This window comes from Hylobates moloch, unplaced genomic scaffold (genome assembly GCF_009828535.3).
Source record: "Hylobates moloch isolate HMO894 unplaced genomic scaffold, HMol_V3 SCAFFOLD_20, whole genome shotgun sequence".
NCBI classification, from domain to species: Eukaryota; Metazoa; Chordata; class Mammalia; order Primates; family Hylobatidae; genus Hylobates; species Hylobates moloch.
The window spans coordinates 29,753,915-29,775,131 of record NW_026652295.1 but is presented as its reverse complement, the minus strand read 5'-3'; the positions used below and the strand labels follow the sequence as shown (position 1 = coordinate 29,775,131).

At 44.3% G+C, this 21,217-nt stretch overlaps 1 protein-coding gene across 3 annotated transcripts; it reads left to right on the top strand.

The window, feature by feature from the left end:
• The first annotated feature begins 9,248 nt into the window (after positions 1 to 9,248).
• Positions 9,249 to 12,587, top strand: LOC116460103 (class I histocompatibility antigen, Gogo-B*0102 alpha chain). 3 transcript variants are annotated; one of them, XM_032141000.2, is made up of 8 exons: positions 9,249 to 9,397; positions 9,526 to 9,795; positions 10,051 to 10,326; positions 10,901 to 11,176; positions 11,270 to 11,386; positions 11,815 to 11,847; positions 11,954 to 12,001; positions 12,163 to 12,587. In XM_032141000.2, the coding sequence occupies exons 1-8, from the start codon at positions 9,325 to 9,327 to the stop codon at positions 12,165 to 12,167; spliced, it is 1,098 nt and encodes a 365-aa protein (XP_031996891.1). In that variant the 5' UTR covers positions 9,249 to 9,324; the 3' UTR covers positions 12,168 to 12,587. The 3 variants fall into 3 exon arrangements, with proteins under 3 accessions (XP_031996891.1, XP_031996892.1, XP_058288248.1); XM_032141001.2 differs by lacking the exon at positions 11,270 to 11,386; XM_058432265.1 differs by lacking the exons at positions 11,815 to 11,847; positions 11,954 to 12,001; positions 12,163 to 12,587 and adding an exon at positions 11,534 to 11,773.
• Positions 12,588 to 21,217: the final 8,630 nt, after the last annotated feature.

Below are 21,217 nucleotides of genomic sequence, written 5' to 3'. Positions count from 1 at the left end.
TATGAAGGTGTTTTCTGGTTTATTTTAAGTTGTTACCCCCCACCCCCGGAAAAAATGTATATATTTTTACATTAGAAAAAAAAGACTTTTGTTGACTTTAGATCTATGGATAATTATTTCCAAGCAACGTGTTTTTATTCCCCACTAATCTTGAATATATCACATACCATTTATGAAACATTCTTGTTATAACTAAGTGCCTCTCCAAGACCCCGACTGAGTCCCCAGCACCTGCTACAGTGAGCTGCCATTCCACACCCATCCCATATGGGACTCTTGCCAGTCCTTGACATTGTCAGGCTTTTCAAATGTTGATAGTATTTATTAAAGATGAAGATGCACATACCCTCCAACTGAGCAGTTTCACTAGTGGGAAATACCGAAAGCTTCTTACATGTATACCCAGAAGTTTGCACACAAATGTTGCAGCCTTGTTTGTAACAGTGAAAAATTTAAAACAACCTGGAAGTCCAGTGATGGGAAAATGAATATATTTCTGTCTTTTGGGGAACCCAAAGTAGGTTCCAAGACTGCAATTTCAGTGAAAGCAGTTTATTTGCTAGGTCTTACCAGAAATCATCAATTGAGGTACGGAGAAATGGAACTGAGAAGGTAAGAAAACCATTTTAAAGTCAGTGAGCAGGTTCTCTTTGGTAATAAGCTCCATACTGCTGAGATACAGTGAAACAGAGGGGAGAAACCTGGAGTGTTGATCCCCTACTCCTTGGTTGTCAGCTCCCTGTCCTGTGTGTGGGTGGAATGTACTCCAGCTGCTCTATAGCAAGTCCCAGGTGTTTGCAGTAAGAAGCTGCTGGCATGCATGGGAACAGTGAATGGCAACCACTTAAAGCAATTCCATGTTTAAGTATATAACCTCCTCATATCTTTTTTTTTTTTTGGCAGAGTTTCGCTCTTGTTACCCAGACGGAGTACAATGGCGCAACCTCAGCTCAGTGCAACCTCCAACTTCCCAGGTTCAAGCGATTCTCCTGCCTCAGGCTCCCAAGTAGCTGGGACTACAGGTGCGCGCCATGACTCCCGGCTAATTTTGTGTTTTTGGTGGAGATGGGTTTCACCATGTTGGTCAGGCTGGTCTCGAACTCCTGACCTCAAGTGATCCGTCTGCCTCGGCCTCCCAAAGTGCTGAGATTACAGGCGTGAGCCACCGCTGCTGGCAGATCTTTATTCTTTTTATGTAGTAAAAAGTATAAAGCCACACATGGTTTCTTTGAAATATTTTATGATTTTAAAAAATACAGAAGCAGGAAAACCAATTCTAAGTTCAAGTGAGGGATCATGGTAGTTTGAACCAAAAGGTTGCATGTAGTAAGAAACTGTGATTTAAGATACATTTTAAAGTTGGAAGTAGCAGGATATTCTGATGGAGTTTGACTTTGGTTTTAGGCCTACTAAGTTTGAGATGCCTTTGAGAAATGAAAGAAGAAGAGAGAGAATAAAAGAAAAACTGGCCAGGCACAGTGGCTCACGCTTGTAACACAGTGGCTCAGCATTTTGGGAGGCAGAGACAGGCAGATCCCCTGAGACCAGCTTGGGCAACTTGGTGAAGCCCCATCTCTACAAAAAATACAAAGGTTAGCTGGGCATTGTGGCGCACACCTGTAGTCCCATCTACTCAGGGGGCTGAGATGGAAGGATCAATTGAGCCCGCGAGGTCAAGGCTGCAGTGAGTTATGATTGTGCCCCTGCACTCCAGCCTGGGTGACAGAACAGACCTTGTCTCGAAAAAGAAGCTGAAAACAATGGAATCATGCCTTCAGAATTCTAGAAAGAAAGTTATTTTCAACTTATAAATCTATATTCAACCAAATAGTCAAGGATGAAGGTAAAATAATACATTTTTAGGCAAGCAAAGACTCAGGGGTTACCTCCATGTACCCTTTGTTGGGAAGCTATTGGAGAAAATACTCCAGCAAAATGAAGGAGTAGACAAACCAGAGAATGACATGGACCCAGCAAATAAGATCCAACACAGGAAATGGAGCTGTGGAGCTGGCTTTAAAAAAAAAATAGTAAAAATATTAATAGGTTAGCTGGGTGGAATGGCTCATGCCTGCAGTCCCAGGTACTCAGGAGGCTAAGGAAGAGGTTGGCTTGAGCCCAAGAGTTGCAGACCAGCCTGCCACCATAGTGAGAGTCCCTTCTCTTAAAAATAATAATAAGTTATTGCCAGATTTGGGGCATTTGGAAAGAAGTTCATTGAAGATAAAGCAAAAGTGAAAAAAAACAAGCAGGAAGGGTGGTTAGGCAATCATTAATTCTAGGGCAGAAAGAAGTACAGGATAGGAAGTAAGAGCGTAATACTCTGTTTTTCTCAACAATGAGCAATATGTACATACTCATAATGATGTAGTGACTACTTAGCCCCTAAATCTGGTAACCACTTTGGGACAATACGGGAGGAAAAGTGAAGATAGTGATGGTGTAAGAGCTAAATCCTCATCTGTCATATAAAGAAATCACTATAGAATGTATAAAATAATCAAGAAATGACTAAGTAGTTATGTGAGGAAAAAATAGAAGACATTGCTAAAAGAGTTAAAAGTCATTGCTCTGGAGAATTAGGAGGGATGGGGCAGGGGACGTTAGGATGCATTATAAACTGAAGAGGCTTTTAAAAAATCACATGTATTAATATATGCATGCACTTGAAAAACTGAAAAAAATAATAATTTGGAAAAACCCATGAAGGTAACTACCAGAAGGAAAAACAAAGAAAATTAAAAGTGCTTGCCTATGGAAAGAACAAATGGCAGGACTGTTGTTTTCATTTTAAGACTTTTAGAGCCATTTGATTTTACTTAATCATTTTCATCTATTTCTTTAATGAAAACAACTCTATCATAATAAAATGTTACACTTGTTCATAGAAAACAAACAAACAAACAAAAAAACCTTCCTACCCAGCCCATCTCATTCTCCCTGAATCCTCAGCGCTAATGAGGACTGTCTCCTTCTCACCTGCCTGGACTGGGCTTTTTAACACTGGAAAGTGCATGTGATTTCTAGTTTCTGCATGTCCTGGTTTATTGTGCTGCCAGTAAAATAAAATCAAAATACACATTGAATAAATAACAAATAAAATAACCCATAGTGAGCAAAGGTTTACAGTGTATTTTTTTGAGTCAAGATCCCACTCTGTGGCCTGGGCTGGAGTCCAGTGGTGCGATCATAGCTCACTACAGCCTTGAATCCATAAGCTCAAGGGATCTTCCCATCTCAGCCTTCCCAATACCTGGGAATACAAGCACCCACCACCAGGCCTAGCTAAGTTTACTTATTTTTATATCTTTTAGAGACGAGGGTCTCACAATGTTGTCCAAGCTGGTCTCCAACTTCTGATCTCAAGTAATCCTCTTGCCTTAGCATCCTGAATTGCTAGGATTATAGACGTGAGCTGTCATGCCCGGCTTGTAATGTACTGACACCATCAAGGTTTCCTTCTCCAAGTGTGGACACAGCAGCAGACGCCCCTAGTCTCTTGGGTCAGGACACTGGGTAGAGTGGAAGAGCAAGACAACAATGTCCCTGCAGAAAGCACCCATGTGGAAGAGGTCCCTCAGGGAGGGCCAGCTGTCCCAGGGCCACCGTATTTAGGGATAACTGCTCTTTCTGGGCAGGACTGTTCTTTGATTACTTTTGTATTCACGATAGTTCTGAAATCGTAGGATGATGAGACTCAAGACTGGCTAGGGTTTGTTTTCAAAAAACCATCTCCAAGATTTGTTGATCTTTTGAATGGTTTTTAGTGTCTCAATTTCCTTCAGAACTTAACTCATTCTTAACATTTCACAGACTACTTTCAGTTAATAATGTACTAGTACCCATAAATATAAAAATATTGTGACCATTTATCCTCTATAAAATGTCCATCTTTTATGGTATATATATTATATATAATATATCTATATAGGTTGTAAATCCCACGATAAAAAACTTTTTCTTATCTTTAAACAGTTCTATGTATATAAAGTAAGAATAAATGAGGGGAGCAAGATAGCCTTTTGCACTTAGCTCAGTATTTACCATTTTTGATCATCTTCATCTTTTTTGATAGTCTTTTTCCACCTGGTATCATTTGCCTCTAGCCTGAAGAATTTTCCTTACCAGTTGTTATTGTACAGATCTGCTGGTGACAAATTCTCTTAATTTTCTTTTACCTGAAATATCTCCTTATTTGCCTAAACTTGAAGGACATCTATGCTGGATATAGAATTCTTAGTTGACCTTTTTGTCTTCCAGCACTTTAAAGATGTTATTCTAATTTCTTTTGTTTCTATGATTTCTAATAGGAAGTCATTGGTCAGGACAAGAGGAACAGAGAAACAGAAACTGGGAAAATAACATGGTAGACCTAAAACTTGTCATATCAATAATGACAAAAACCTATATGAATCAACACTCTAATGACGGGCAGAGATTGTGTGACGTGGTTTAAAAAAACACAGAACCCAACCGTATGCTCTTTCCAGACATGCACTTTCTTTTTTTTTTTATTTAACTTTTATTTAACTTTTATTTTTAGTTAAGGGATACATGTGCAGGTTTGTTACGTATAAACTTGTGTTATGGGGTTTTGTTGTACAAATTATTTCTATACTCATTAGTACCCACCCAAGTATTAAGCTTTAGTACCCATTAGCTATTTTCCTGATCCTCTCCCTCCTCCCACCCTCTGCCCTCAAGTGGACCCCAGTGTATGTTGTTCCCCTCTGTGTGCCCATGTATTCTCATCATTTAGCTCCCACTTATAAGTGAGAACATGTGCTATATAGTTTTCTGTTCCTGCATTAGTTTGCTAAGAATAATGGCCTCCAGCTCCATCCATGTTCCTGCAAAGGACATAATCTCATTCTTTTTTTGGCTGTATAGTATTCTATGGTGTATATGTGCCACATTTTCTTTATCCAGTCTACCATTGATGGGCATTTAGGTTGATTCCAAGTCTTTGCTATTGTGAATAGTGCTTCAATGAACATATGTGTACATGTAAGTCATGCACTTTCTTTTTTTATTTAATTTATTCTATTTTACTTTAAGTTCCAGATACATGTGCAGAACGTGCAAGTTTGTTACATACGTATAGTCTGCCATAGTGGTTTGCTGCACCTATTCACCCGTCCTCTAAGTTCCCTCCTCTCACCCCCGACTCCCCAACAGGCCCTGTGTGTGTTGTTCCCCTCCCTGTGTCCATGTGTTCTCATTGTTCAGCTCCCACTTAGGAGTGAGAGCATGTGGTGTTAGGTTTTCTGTTCCCATGTTAGTTTGCTGAGGATGACTTCCAGCTTCATCCATGTCCCTGCAAAGGACATGAACTCATTCCTTTTTATGGCTGTGTAGTATTCCATGGTGTATATCTATCACATTTTCTTTACCCAGACTATCATTGCTGGGCATGTGGGTTGTTTCCATGTCTTTGCTATTGAAAATAGTGCTGCAATAAACATACGTGTGCATGTGTCTTTATAGTAGAATGATTCATATTCCTTTGGGTATATACCCAGTAATGGGATTGCTGGGTCAAAGAGTATTTCTGGTTCTAGATCTTTGAGGAATGGTCACACCATCCTCCATAATGGTAGAACTATTTTACATTCCCACCAACAGTGGAAAAGCATTCCTATTTCTCCACAGCCTCACTAGCATCTATTGTTTCCTCACTTTTTAATAATTGCCATTCTGGCTGGCGGGAGATAGTACATCATTGTGGTTTTGATTTGCATTTCTCTAATGATCACTGATATTGAGCTTTTTTTCATATGTTTCTTCTTCTGAGAAGTGTCTGTTCGTATCCTTTGCCAGTTTTTGATGGGGCTGTGTTTTTTTTTTTCTTGTAAATTTGTTTAAGTTCCTTGTAAACATACATGTGAGCTCTCATCATTCTTGTTTAAACACCTAAGAGGCACCCTAACCAGTGCAACACGGCAAGAAAATGAAATAAGAAACCAACAGAAGGACCAGGCGTGGTGGCTCATGCCTGTAATCCCTGCATTTTGGGAAGTTGAGGTGGGAGGATCACTTGAGTTCAGGAGTTTGAGACCAGCCTAATAGTGAGACCTCATCTCTACCAAATAAAAATAATTTTAAAAGAAAAAAGATCAATAGATAGGAAAGGAAGAAACAAAAGTCTTTCTTTGTCACCAACCTCATTGCATATGTAGAAAACACTAGGGAATTCTGAAAAAGTCTCTGGAATTAATCATTGAATTTGCAAAATAGTTCATAAAATATATGTAATAAGTCGCTTAGATAAACATGAAAAGATAGCAAACAATACTAGTCATCAAAGAAGTGCAAGTTAAAACCACAATGAGAAACCATCCCACATCACCTAGAATAGGTGAAGTCAAAAAGACATATGATAAGTCTAAATACTGTCAAGAATATGGAAAAAAGAGGAATGTTTGATATTGCTGGTAGGAATGCAAAAAATGTGGCAGCCAATTTGTAAAGCAGTATGGCAATTTCTTATAGAGCTACCCATCCGTTACCACATGGCCCAGCAATTCCACAAATATGTATTTATCCAAAAGAAATAAAAATGTAAGGCCACACTTGTAAGCAGTTATTTATAGTGGCTTCATTAATAACAAACCCTAGCTGGAGTAATCCACATGTCAATCAACTAGAGAACAGAGAAACCAATGAATCAACTGGGATTCCAGCATTACTCAGCAGCTGCTCAGCAACAAAAATGAATGAATGGCATCATAACATCGTTATGCTAAGGGAGAGACCAAACGAAGGACTACATAACATACGATTGCATGTCCATGAAATTCTAGAAATTTCACTATTGCAGTGACAGAAAACAGAGCGGTGGTTGAATGAAGGGAAGGGATGAGGGTGGGAGGCAAGGATTAAATAGAAAGGGGCAGAAAGAAAAGTTTTTAGGGAAAAGAAACTGTTCTCTACGGCACCACAATTCAGGAGTAACTGGGTGGTGGGAACTAAGGGGAGAGGAGGGTGTGAGGGATGAGGGCAGAGAGAAGGGCGGGGGAAGCAGGAGGTGAGGACAAGGTGCAGGGGAAAGGACTCTACAGCAGTGGAAGAGCCTAGCAGGGGATTCTCTGCATTCGGTGTTTCTCTATTGGGCAGTGTAGTAGTTACACAACTATAAATAATTACCAAAATTCAACAAAAAGCTAAAACTGCTGAATTTTATTACAAATAAATGCCCTAATAAGCAAAAAAAGGGGCGGGGGGGAGGGCAGGCAAAAATAAAGACATTTTTAGATCATCAAAGCCATAAAATTAAATTCCTAGGGATCCTGTACTACATTTAATTTTAAAGGAAGTGCTTCAGGATGAAGGAAAATGATACTACATGGTGACTCAGATATACAGAAAGGAACAATTAACAATAGAAATGATGCACATACACATGTCACATTTAAAAGAAAAAAGATCAATAGATAGGAAAGGAAGAAACAAAAGTCTTTGTCACCAACTTCATTGCATATGTAGAAAACACTAGGGAATTCTGAAAAAGTCTCTGGAATTAATCATTGAATTTGCAAAATAGTTCATAAAATATATTTAATAAGTCGCTTAGATGAACATGAAAAAATAGCACTCATTTTCTTAATTTCCTGAAGACATATGGCTACTTGTCTAAAACAAAAAGTATTACACTGTATCATTGAGTCTATAATATAGAGTGATGCAATATATAAAACAATAATAGTATAATGGTAGGTTAAATGAAACTACACTGTTACAAGTGTCCTTTACTTTGCTGGATGCAGCTTAATATTACCTGAACTTCAGTATGAAAAGTCAAGGAATCGGGTTCCATTCTTACAACAATAAAAAATTAGTGTAAAGAAATATAGCCAAAAGCCACTAGGAGAATTAAAACCATAAACTAAAAAATGTTTATTTGACACATAAGAAAGTAGTAAAGGAGGAGCAGAAACAAAAAGATATGAGACAAATTGAAAACATATAGCAAAATGGTAGACCAAAATCCAGCCATAGTAAGTGAAGAAATGACACGAACTTGCTCACATTAGCAGGACTGCTGAGCACTGTGGGGAGAACAGACATGGGCAGGTGGCGAGGGGACAGTGTTAGTGCCACAATTCAGGAGTGACAGGGTGGCAGGGACTAAGGGCAGGGGTGGGTGTGAGGGATGACAGGGGCAGACAGAAGGGCTGGAGAGGCAGGAGGTGAGGCAAAGGAGCAGGGGAAAGAATTCTAAAGCAGTGGAAGAGCCTAGCGGGGGGGTTCTTTGCATTCGGTATTTAATACATTTTGTTGGACTTCCTAAAAACTAATTGGCTCCTTATGGTTAACAAAAAGAGTTACAAAAATACCAAGTGTCCAGATAAAATATGCACACTGCAGGCAGTGCTTGAGCGCTGGTGAAGAGCATTGGGTCTGCGTGGAGCACTCGCAACTCTGAGGTGATGACTACAGGCTCCCGGTTGCAATAGACAGTAACAAACCCTGCTTCATTGTATTCAGGAGATGTTCTGGACTCACAGAGGGAAACTCGGGGTAGGGAATGAAGATAATTTTAAATGCAACAACCCAGAGTCACAGATCCATAGTCTGGGAAAGTAAAACTTAGGAGCTTTGAGAGTTTAATTGTAATGCTGTTTTGACACAGGTCTTTTACAAATTGGAATTCTTATCATTCAGAGATTGCCAATATTGCGCTACCTACTGTGTTAATAAATAAAAAGGAAACTGGTCTCTATGAGAATCTCTACGTGGTGCCTTCAGACAAAACTTCACCAGGTTTAGAGAGAAAACCCCTGTCTCTACAGCTCCATTCCCAAGGCGAGCTCACTCTCTGGCATCAAGTTCCCCGTGCTCAGTTTCCCTACGCAAGAGTCCAAGGGGAGAGGTAGGAGTGGGAGGCAGGGAGTCCAGTTCAGGGACGGGGATTCCAGGAGGAGAAGTGAAGGGGAAGGGGTGGGCGCAGCCTGGGGGTCTCTCCCTGGTTTCCACAGACAGATCCTTGTCCAGGACTCAGGCACACAGTGTGACAAAGAGGCTGGTGTAGGAGAAGAGGGATCAGGACGAAGTCCCAGGTCCCGGGCGGGGCTCTCAGGGTCTCAAGCTCCGAGGGCCTTGTCTGCAATGGGGAGGCGCAGCGTTGGGGATTCCCCGCTCCCCTGAGTTTCACTTCTTCTCCCAACCTGTGTCGGGTCCTTCTTCCAGGATACTCGTGACGCGTCCGCAGTTCCCACTCCCATTGGGTGTCGTGTGTCTAGAGAAGCCAGTTAGCGTCGCCGCGGTCCCAGTTCTAAAGTCCCCACGCACCCACCCGGACTCAGAGTGTCCTCAGACGCCGAGATGCGGGTCATGGCGCCCCGACCCCTCCTCCTGCTGCTCTCGGCGGCCCTGGCCCTGACCAAGACCTGGGCCGGTGAGTGCGGGTCGGGAGGGAAATGGCCTCTGCGGGAAGGAGCGAGGGGACCGCAGGCGGGGGCGCAGGACCCGGGGAGCCGCGCAGGCAGGAGGGTCGGGCGGGTCTCAGCCTCTCCTCGCCCCCAGGCTCCCACTCCATGAGGTATTTCAGCACCGCCGTGTCCCGGCCCGGCCGCGGGGGGCCCCGGTATCTCGAAGTCGGCTACGTGGACGACACCCAGTTCGTGCGGTTCGACAGCGACGCCGCGAGTCCGAGGATGGAGCCGCGGGCGCCATGGATAGAGCAGGAGGGGCCGGAGTATTGGGAAGAGGAGACACGGAGAGCCAAGGCCCACGCACAGACTGACCGAGAGAACCTGCGGATCGCGCTCCGCTACTACAACCAGAGCGAGGACGGTGAGTGACCCCGGCCCGGGGCGCAGGTCACGACCCCTCCCCATTCCCCACGAACGGCCCGGGTCTCCCGGAGTCTCCAGGTCCGAGATCCGCCCCGAGGCCGCGGGACCCTCCCAGACCCTCGACCGGAGAGAGCCCCAGGCGCCTTTACCCGGTTTCATTTTCAGTTGAGGCCAAAATCCCCGCGGGTTGGTCAGGGCGGGGCGGGGCGGGGCTGGGCTCGGGGGACGGGGCTGACCGCGGGGACGGGGCCAGGGTCTCACACCTGGCAGACGATGTATGGCTGCCACCTGGGGCCCGACGGGCGCCTCCTCAGCGGGTATGACCAGTTCGCCTACGACGGCAAGGATTACATCGCCCTGAACGAGGACCTGAGCTCCTGGACCGCCGCGGACACGGCGGCTCAGATCACCCAGCGCAAGTGGGAGGCGGCCAGTGTGGCGGAGCAGTGGAGAGCCTACCTGGAGGGCACCTGCGTGGAGTGGCTCCGCAGATACCTGGAGAACGGGAAGGAGACGCTGCAGCGCGCGGGTACCAGGGGCAGTGGGGAGCCTTCCCCATCTCCTATAGATCGCCCGAGATGGCCTCCCAGGAGGAGGGGAGGAAAATGGGATCAGCGCTAGAATGTCGCCCTCCCTTGAATGAAGAAGGGCATGAGTTTTCCTGAGTTTCCTCTGAGAGCCCCCTCTGCTCTCTAGGACAATTAAGGGATGATGTCTCTGAGGAAATGGAGGGGAAGACAGTCCCTGGAATACTGATCGGGGTCCCCTTTGACCCCTGCAGCAGCCTTGGGCACCGTGAATTTTTCTCTCAGGCCTTGTTCTCTGCCTCACACTAAATGCGTTTGAAGGTCTGATTCCAGCTTTTCTGAGTCCCTCGGCCTCCACTCAGGTCAGGACCAGAAGTCGCTGTTCCCCCCTCAGAGACTAGAACTCTCCAAGGAATAGGAGATTATCCCAGGTGGCTGTGTCCAGGCTGGTGTCTGGGTTCTGTGCTCCCTTCCCCACCCCAGGTTCCTGCCCATTCTCAGGGTGGTCACATGCGTGCTGCTGGAGTGTCCCATGAGAGATGCAAAGCGCCTGAATTTTCTGACTCTTCCCATCAGACCCCCCAAAGACACACGTGACCCACCACCCCATCTCTGACCATGAGGCCACCCTGAGGTGCTGGGCCCTGGGCTTCTACCCTTCGGAGATCACCCTGACCTGGCAGCGGGACGGGGAGGACCAAACTCAGGACACCGAGCTTGTGGAGACCAGGCCAGCAGGAGATGGAACCTTCCAGAAGTGGGCAGCTGTGGTGGTGCCTTCTGGAGAAGAGCAGAGATACACATGCCATGTGCAGCACGAGGGGCTGCCGAAGACCCTCACCCTGAGATGGGGTAAGGAGGGGGATGAGGGGTCATGTCTCTTCTCAGGGAAAGCAGGAGCCCTTCTGCAGGGTCAGGGCCCCTCATCTTCCCCTCCTTTCCCAGAGCCATCTTCCCAGTCCACCATCCCCATCGTGGGCATTGTTGCTGGCCTGGCTGTCCTAGCAGTTGTGGTCACCGGAGCTGTGGTCGCTGCTGTGATGTGGAGGAGGAAGAGCTTAGGTAGGGAAGGGGTGAGGGGTGGGTTCTGGGTTTCTTGTCCCACTGAGGGTTTCAAGCCCCAGGTAGAAGTGTTCCCTGCCTCATTACTGGGAAGCAGCATCCACACAGCCTTGGACCCTGTGTGCCAGCACTTACTCTTTGGTGAAGCACATGTGACAATGAAGGACGGATGTATCACCTTGATGATTATGGTGTTGGGGTCCTGATTCCAGCATTCATGAGTCAGGGGAAGGTCCCTGCTAAGGACAGACCTTAGGAGGGCAGTTGGTCCAGGACCCACACCTGCTTTCCTCGTGTTTCCTGATCCTGCCCTGGGCCTGTAGTCATAGTTCTGGAAATTTCTCTTGGGTCCCAGACTAGGAGGTTCCTCTAAGATCTCACGGCCCGGCTTCCTCCCAGTCCCCTCACAGGACTTTTTCTTCCCACAGGTGGAAAAGGAGGGAGCTACTCTCAGGCTGCGTGTAAGTGGTGGGGGTGGGAGTGTGGAGGAGCTCACTGACCCCATAATTCCTCCTGTCCCACGTCTCCTGCGGGCTCTGACCAGGTCCTGTTTTTGTTCTACCCCAGCCAGCGACAGTGCCCAGGGCTCTGATGAGTCTCTCATGGCTTGTAAAGGTGAGATTCTTGGAGTCTAGATGGGCGGGGGCATGGGGCAGAGGGGAAAGGCCTGGGTAATGGAGATTCTTTGGGACGTTTCGAGTGTGTGGTGGGCTGTTCAGAGTGTCATCACTTACCATGACTGACTTGAATTTGTTCATGACTGCTGTTTTCTACAGCCTGAGACATCTGTCTTGTGAGGGACTGAGATGCAGGATTTCTTCACACCTCCCCTTTGTGACTTCAAGAACCTCTGGAATCTCCTTCTGCAAAGGCATCTGAATGTGTCTGCATCCCTGTTAGCATAATGTGAGGAGGTGGAGAGACAGCCCACCCCCGTGTCCACTGTGACCCCTGTGCCCATGCTGACCTGTGTTTCCTCCCCAGTCATCTTTCCTGTTCCAGAGAGGTGAGGTTGGATGTCTCCATCTCTGTCTCAACTTTATGTGCACTGAGCTGCAACTTTTTACTTCCCTACTGAAAATAAGAATCCGAATATAAATTTCTTTTCTCAAATATTTGCTATGAGAGGTTGATGGATTAATTAAATAAGTCAATTCCTGGAATTTGAGAGATCAAATAAAGACCTGAGAACCTTCCAGAATCTGCATGTTCGCTGTGCTGAGTCTGTTGCAGATGGGGGTGGAGAAAGCTGTGAGGAGTCCAGTGTGGACGGGGCCTGTGCCTAGTTGGTGTTCAGTCCATCATGGGGTTTATGTGGTCAGTCCTCAGCTGGGTCACCTTCACTGCTCCATTGTCCTTGTCCCTTCAGTGGAAACTTGTCCAGCGGGAGCTGTGACCACAGAGGCTCAGACATTGCCCAGGGCGGCCCCTGCACACGGGGGTCTCTGTGTGTTCTGAGACAAATTTTCAGAGCCATTCACCTCCTGCCCTGCTTCTAGAGCTCCTCTTCTGCTCTGCTCTCCTGCCCTCTCTCCCCGCCCTGGTTCTAGTGATCTTGGTGCTGAATCCAATCCCAACTCATGAATCGATAAAGCAGAGTCTAATTTAGACTTACATTTGTCTGTGAAATTGGACCCATCATCAAGGACTGTTCTTTCCTGAAGAGAGAACCTGACTGTGTGCTGCAGTGTGCTGGGGCCGAGGGTGCGGGGAGGGGGTTGCTGTAGAAAGAGGGCTGGGGGAGGGAGGGCACACAAGCAGCACTGCTGAGAAAAACATAAGCGGCCTCTATCTCAGTGTGAGGGGACCTTGTGCTATAGCTGCCAGAGAACAGCATTTGGCTTAAGGCTATGTTAATAAAGATACTGCCTTTAGAATAGGAGGTGCTTTACACTGATCATTCATTCAACTGACCTTTGTCATTGGCCAGACATAGGACAGAATGGTTCTGCATCTGGGGAACACCAGAAAAATCTCTGGCCTTTTGTAGCATATGTTCCATTGAGAAGAGGCAGACGATAGATACGCTATAACCAGAGTAAGGAAGGAAAGTGCTAGAAGGTGGTAAGTGCTGTGAGGCAGGTGATCCAGGATGTGGGCAGTGGGGACAGGGAAGGTGGCTGTTGTGTTGGGTAGTCAGTGTGTGCCTTGTTGCAAAGGTGACCTTTGAGGAAAGATTTGAGGGACATGAGGATGTCTGGGGAAGTTCTTTCCAGGCAGAGGAACCTCCAGTCCAAATGCACTATGGGAGGAAGGTGTTTGTGTTCCCAGAAGAGCAAGGAGGCCAGGAGGGTTGGACAGAGAGAAACTGAGGTGAGGTCAGAGGTGCAGCCAGAGCAGGTGCGCTTGAGGGGAGTGGGGTTGGATCTGACCTTTGCTCTGAGTGGGGCGAAGAGTTAGAGGACAGTTTTGGGCAGAAGAGGGCCGTGATATTGCTTCTCTTTTAAAATGATCTCTCTGACTGCTGTGCTGAGAACACAATTGAGAGGTGAAGGACGAGGGAGGCAGAAGGGAAAACAGTAGGAAGCGAGTGCAGGATTCCAGGCTGCAGTTGTCAGTTACCTTGACTGGGGTGTGAGCAGGGGAAATAGTGGGACATGAGGGGATTCTGGATGCATTTGAAGATGGACTCACAGCATTTGCCAATGGATTATATCTGTGGTGTGAGAAAGACGAATCAAGGACACCCATAGTTGTAAAATGAGTGAGTAGAAGGATGGAGCTGCTGTCAGTAAGCCTGCCTGTAAAATCCGATGCACTCCCATTCCAGGCTGGAATTCCCTTTTGGGTGCCCCTCTCTCTCACAAGAAGGAGCTGTTCCCCTTTGTCTTTCTTTTGCCTATTAAACCCTTTGATCCTAACTCACTCCTCATGTGTCAGTGTCCTTAATCTTCTTGGCGTGAGATGATGAACCCTTAGTATTTACCTGAGACAATGACACCTCTTCAGCAGGTGGTCATCGGACTGGTGGAGCTTAAGACTCATGTCCATGATCAACTGCAGGGGTGACTGGAGTGTTGTCCTCTTCCAGGGAAGGAGGTGGTGTCTGTCTCCTCTCAACGTTTTACATGTCGTAAAACAAAAATAAACACCAAAGCCACCCCCTCCTAACCATTTTAATCGACACCCTCAGCCAGAGGGCTCAAAAGTTAACCTGAAAGACTGGCTCAGGCCACCATGGGAAGCAGGTGTTGAACATGCCTCATTATGCCCTCTTCCCTTTTGGAATTCAGGAAAAGCTGACCAGCATTTACCATCAACACAGACCTTAAGTCTGATCAGAAACATTTACAATCTATTCTCTCTGAAGCCTGGCACCTGGAGGCATCATCTGCATGAGAAAATTTTGGACTCCAGAACCTCTTATCATAACCCAGACATTCCTTTCTATTGATAATAACCAATTGCCAATCAGAAAAATTAAAAATCTACTTATAACCTCTCATATCTTCCTAAAATGTGTAAAACCAACCTGTGCCCCAATCACCTTGAGCACCTGCTCTCAGGGTCTCCTGAGGGCTGTGTCATGGGCTGTGGTCACTCATTTTTGGCTCAGAATAAATCTCTTCAAATATGTTACCGAGTTTGACTCTTTTCATTGACAGTGTGGAATTCTGGTGTAGTAAGAGGGTTCAAGTGCTGCAGTGTGAGGGGTGGGGAAAGGTGACAAATTTTAATTCTTGGAGCAGTGATTCAGGACGAGAACTTTATCTGGTACCTGGTAGGCACGCAGAGTAGCCGGATGAACCAGTGACGAATAAATAACATATTTCCACCCATTCCCTTGAGGATAGGTTATTACATCAAGTTTTGGTCTATCCCAGTTTATAGTCTAGATTATTGGAGTGGCATTCTGTGATGATGAAATGACTATGCAAACATCTTCCCTCGGCATTGTCTCTTAGTAGGATTAAAACACCCAGGTTTGTAAGATCTCAGAGGTTCTGGGTCCACACCGATGTTTTATATTAATATTTATATTTTCTTGTGTGTGGAAATATTTCTGGGGAGAGAATCTCTAACATTTATTGGTTTTTATGTGACACCCTCAAAGGCCTAAAAAATCCTAACTTCTAGGTTAGAGGTAGGACCACTCCACGTCTAGACAATGAACAGCTTGGTAGCAACCTGTGTTTAGGGACATGAAATAAATGCTTACATTTGTTAATCTTTTCCTCTGGGACCGAAGAAGGTAGAGGTTTACTTGCTTACTCTTACTATAAGTTTCTCTCTGTGGGATGGTGATGGGGTTTTCCTCCACCCAAATAACTCTGATTCTCCAGGAGCAGCTGGGAGTCCCACAATTCGACTCAATTCTGACACTAACTACCTGGAGTTCACCTCAGACTCCACAGGTTTACGGGCTCAGTCCTACAAGTCTGTCCTCACTTCAGAGGCAAGTCATAAGTATCAGGTCCCAGGTTACCTGCAATTCTGTCTATCACAGCTGCAAAGTCAGGGATTTCTCACCTCCCAAGGACTGAGAATTCTTAAACTAACTCATTGTAGTATCTGTGGCCCATGCTTTTTCTTAACAGGGTTTTGAGGACTTCAATATTTACAGGGGAAAGAGCAGCCAGGAGAGGAAAAAAATAGTCAACTATGCATTCATCTCATGCTCAGTAAATCTGCATTTTACATAAGATAAGTAAACATTGGGTAGAAAAGTCAAATATGCGCTTGTCTCTGGGTGGGTGGAGGGATGATTTCTAGTCTTGTGGTTGTGCTGTACCTGTGAAGACAAGCTGTTAATTCACTGTCAGGGGAAAATTCAACAAAACTCTGTTTTAGCGTAAACATGTTGGGGCCCACAAGGAATTATCCTGTGAGCAGTTTGTGAGGGAGGCCACCTGGGGAGATATGCAGTCTTCTATCTTTGCAGTTATTTGTTTAGGAACAAAAGAATGGCAGCTTTTCCATCACTCAGTCTCCAAACTTAACTTTTCCCTTTAGTATAGTGAATTTGGAGTGCTGAAATTTTATTTTCCTTCCACACTCAGTACTGCAGTTTTTTATTGTTATAGCTTAAGACCCCACCTTTTTGGCACCCAGGACCGGTTTCATGGAAGACAGTTTTTCCATGGACCAGTGGAGGTGGCGGAGGGCAGAGGGAAATGGTTTCGGATGAAACTGTTGTACCTCAGATGATCAGGCATTAGCGTTTCATAAGGAGCATGCAACCTAGATCTCTTGCATGCAGAGTTCACAATAGGGTTCCTGCTTCTATGAGAATCTATTTCCGCCACTGATCTGACAGGAGGCAGAACTCTGGTGTCATGCTCATGCTCTCTCACCCACCGATCACCTCCTGCTGTGCGGTCTGGTTCCTACCAGGCCAGGAACCTGTACCAGTCCACAGCTCGGGGGTTAGGGACCCCTGGTTTAAATTATGCCACTAGAGCAGAACTCCTGAGACTGGATAACTTATAACAAACAGAAATTTGTTTCGTTCGTGGTGTCATAGATGGGAATTCCCAGATCAAGGGACTGTATTTGGTAGAAAACAAAAGGACAAGAGAGGGTGAGAGGTAGGGGGAAAAGGAAGTCAAACTCACAGCCTCAGGTCCTTTTATGATGAGCCTTAATCCATTAATGAAGGCAGAGCTCTGATGGTCCAATCATCTCTCAAAAGTCCCATTTCTTAAAAATGTTGCATTTGGGATGAAATATCCAACAGTTGCTTTTTTGGGGAAACATTTAAACCATAGCAATTATAAAGGATACAAATGAGCAGCCAGATGAAGAGGTGCACAGGGTGAGGTCTGGAAGGGCTCTGAGCACAGGAGCCTCTGTCCCCATGGAGATGGGTTTCACCATCCTCCCAGCATGTGGACACATGGATGTACTCAGCAATTGGGAAGCTCTCTGAAACCCAATCTCCAGAGGTTTCTATGGAAATTTCATTGTGTAGGCAAGATTAAATCACCAACCATTGTGTGACTGAACTCAACCTTGAGCCTCTCTTTCCTTCCCAAACTTTAGGGATGGGGCTGACAGTTCCAATCCTCTAATCACAGCTTCGTGTTTCTGGCAACCAGCCCCCATCCTGAAGCTATCTAGGAGCCCCTCACCCCATAGTCATCTCATTGCCATATTGAAGTCATGTTTATCACCGAGGAGATTGCAAATGTTTTAGAACCTGGTTGTCAGGAAACAGGGACAAAGACCAAATATTTTTATTGGACCACAGATCACACCCTGGTTTTGACCACATTATCTCTTTTTATAATATTTATTATTTTATTTTAGAGATAATCTCTTCCTCTGTTGCCCAGGGTAGAATGCAGTGGCACAATCATAGCTCACTCTAACCTCAAATTCCTGGACTCAAGTGATCCTTCTGCCTCAGCCTCCTGAGTAGATAGCATTACAGGTGCACACCACCATGCCCAACTAATTTTTAAATATTTTGTAGGAATGGGTCTCACTATTCTGCCCAGTCTGGTCTCAAACTCCTGGCCTTAAACAATATTCCTACCATTGCCTCCCAAACTGATGCAATTACAAGTGTGAGCCACCGTACCTGGCCAATCACAGATCTCCTATACCAGAAGAATCATAACAGTGAAAAGATCCTGGCACATTACCAGAATCCTCTTTGGTCATTAACAATTATCCCAGTGCAATCCATAAACAGGAATAGTTTCAGCAACATATGGCTGCACCCTTTCAGGCATCTGGTAAAATTGAGCTAAGAGACAATATCATCTCTTGCTTATACCTCTTTCAAGTACTTCATGTAACATTGGATTTTCCTCATTACATAACCCATTTATTCATTCATTTACCCTCAGCTACTATTTCTCCTTCTCTTCATTTATACTAAACATTTATAATTTTGGAAGGAACACTAGGTTCTGCTGCTGTGCTGGCTTAGACTGCAGGGACCAATACTGTTCTAGCAAGTGTCTCCCGTCATCCATTCCAGTTCATAGAAGGTAGGGTTATACAGGTAAAGAACTGGTTGGCTATCTGACCTCAGGCAATACAGCTGCATTCAGTGTTAGCCCCAACTTTGCCAGATGCAGTGAAGGCACAACTTACTTCTACGGGCCCTTAGGAATTATTAATAATGGACATAAAATATATTTACAGTTTCTTACTTAGGAATAATTCCTGTTTCTGGACTCTATTTGCATCCCTCGTCTTGGGACCACTGCATCAGGTATGAGAAAAGCAAGTTGAGGTGAATTACAGTCATCATTCCCATGTCATCCCACCTCGGGCAGGAATATATGTACATCACACCAGCACCTTACCCTGATCCACCAGAAAAAGAGAGGATACTCTCATGTCAAGTGTGAGCACAAAGTGCTGGGATTACAGGTGTGAGCCACCATACCCAGCTCTAACAGCACAGAAATATTACAGGTCAGAAGAGAATAGGATAGTATAATCAAAGTCCTGAAAGAAAAGAACTGCCAAGCCAAGAGTAATAAACCAAACATAATTATTCTTCATAATTGAAAAAGAAATTATCTTTCCAAGACAAGCAAATGCTGAAAGGATTCATTACCACTAGACAGGGCCTACAGGAAATGCTCAAGAAAGTCTTAACCTGGAATTGAAAGGACATTTTCAGCATTTCCACATTATCACCATGAAAACATACACAAGTATAAAACTCACTGGTAAAGCAATCACACAAAAGAGAAAGAGAAAGGTCTCAAATGGTCCTACCACAGAAATCCACCAAACCATAATGACAAGCAATAAGAGAAAAAGACAGTAATAAAGGACATATAAAACAACCCGAAAACAACAATGTGACAGGAACAAAGCTGTTGGGAACAGGCCCCCAAAAATCTGGCCTTAAACTGGCCCCAAAACTGGCCATAAACAAAATCTCTGCAGCACTGTGACATGTTCATGATGGCCATGATGCCCATGCTGGTAGGTTGTGGGTTTCCCCGAATGAGGGCAAGGAACACCTGGCCCACCCAGGGCGGAAGAGTGCTTAAAGTCGTTCTTAAAGCACAAACAATAGCATGAGCAATCTGTGCCTTAAGGACATGCTCCTGCTGCAGATAACTAGCCAAACCCATCCCTTTATTTTGGCCCATCCCTTTGTTTCCCATAAGGAATACTTTTAGTTAATCTATAATCTATAGAAACAATTCTTATCACTGGCTTGAGATAAATATGGGGGTAAATCTCTGTTCGAGTCTGTCAGCTCTGAAGGCTGTGAGACCCCTGATTTCCCACTTCACACCTCTATATTTCTGTGTGTGTGTCTTTAATTCCTCTAGCGTCACTGGGTAGGGTCTCCCCGACTGAGCTGGTCTTGGCTCAGAGCCTCACATATTAATAAAAATCTGTAATGTAAACAGATTAAATTCTCCACTTATAAGATTTAGAATGGCTGAATGGGTAGAAAACATGATCTAACTACACTCTGCTTAGAAAAAACTCACCAGTAATACCACCTCACCACAATCCATAGAGACAGAAGGTTAAAGAATGGCAAGAGGTTATCTATGGAAACCAAAAGTGAGCAGGAGTAGCTATACTTATAGAAAATAAAATAAACTGTAAGTCGAGAACAATTTTTTTAAAAATAAGGAAGGCCATCACATAGTCATAAAGAGATCTGCCATCACATAATCACAAAGAGATCCTTCCAAGAAGAGAATAGAACAATTCTAAATATATATGCACTAAACACTGGAGCACCTAGATTCATAAAACAAATATTACTACATCTAACAAGAGAGATAGACTCCAATACAATAATAGCGGGGGACTTCAACATCCCAACCTCAGCATGAGAAAGATCATCTACACAGAAAATCAAGAAAGAAACATTGGATTTAAACTGAATTTTACACCAAATAAAGCTAACAGATATTTACAGAGCATTGTATCTAACACTACAGAATATACACTCTTTTCATGAACACATGGGACATTTTCCAGGAGAGAGCCTACATTAAGCCACAAAACAAGTCTCAACAAATGTTCAAAAATTGAAATCATATTAAATATTTTCTCTGGCCACAATGGAATAAAACTAGAAATATACACCAAGAGAAATGTTGGCAACTAGATCAATATATGGAAATTAAACAACATGCTCCTGAATAACCATTGAGTCAACAGAGAAATTAAGATGTAAATCAAAAAGTTTCTTCAAACAAATGAAAATGGAAACACAACATACCAAAACCTGTGGGATACAGCTAAACAGGACTAAAAGGGAGGTTTATAGGAATAGATACCTACCTAAGAAAAGTAGAAACATTACAAATTAACAATATAACAACGAACCTCAAGGAACAGGAAAAGGAAGAAAAAACACATCCAAAATTAGCAGAAAAGAAATAATAAAGATCATAGTAGAAGTAAATAAAGACTTTTAAAAACCATGTAAATGATCAACAAAGTGAAAAGTTTGTTCTTCAAAAACAAACAAAATTGATAAACCACTAGCTAAACAAACCTAGAAAAAAAGAGAGAAAATTTGTTAAGAATAAAAGTTCCTCTTCAAAGTTTTCCTTTTTGGTTTAGAATGATAAGTGTTAAGAAGATAGTTCCTCTTAAAAGCTTTAAGTTTCCCTCACTCTTCATACTAACAAATCTTCTATTTTACTAATGACTCTTTATTGTGCCCCCAAGGAGTTTTTACATACACTAAAGAAATAAACACATTCTATGTTCTTGTACTTGAACCAAGGCCTAACTCGTTTGTCCCCTAGTCTGCCTGGATCTGCTTGGACATGCCCAGACATGACCTAGCTTGCAGCCTATGCTCTTTCCTTATTTGGAAATATTATTGTTTTCCTGGTTTCCCATAAGGGATCCCCTCCTTTCCTTTGTTCTCCATTGTACCTT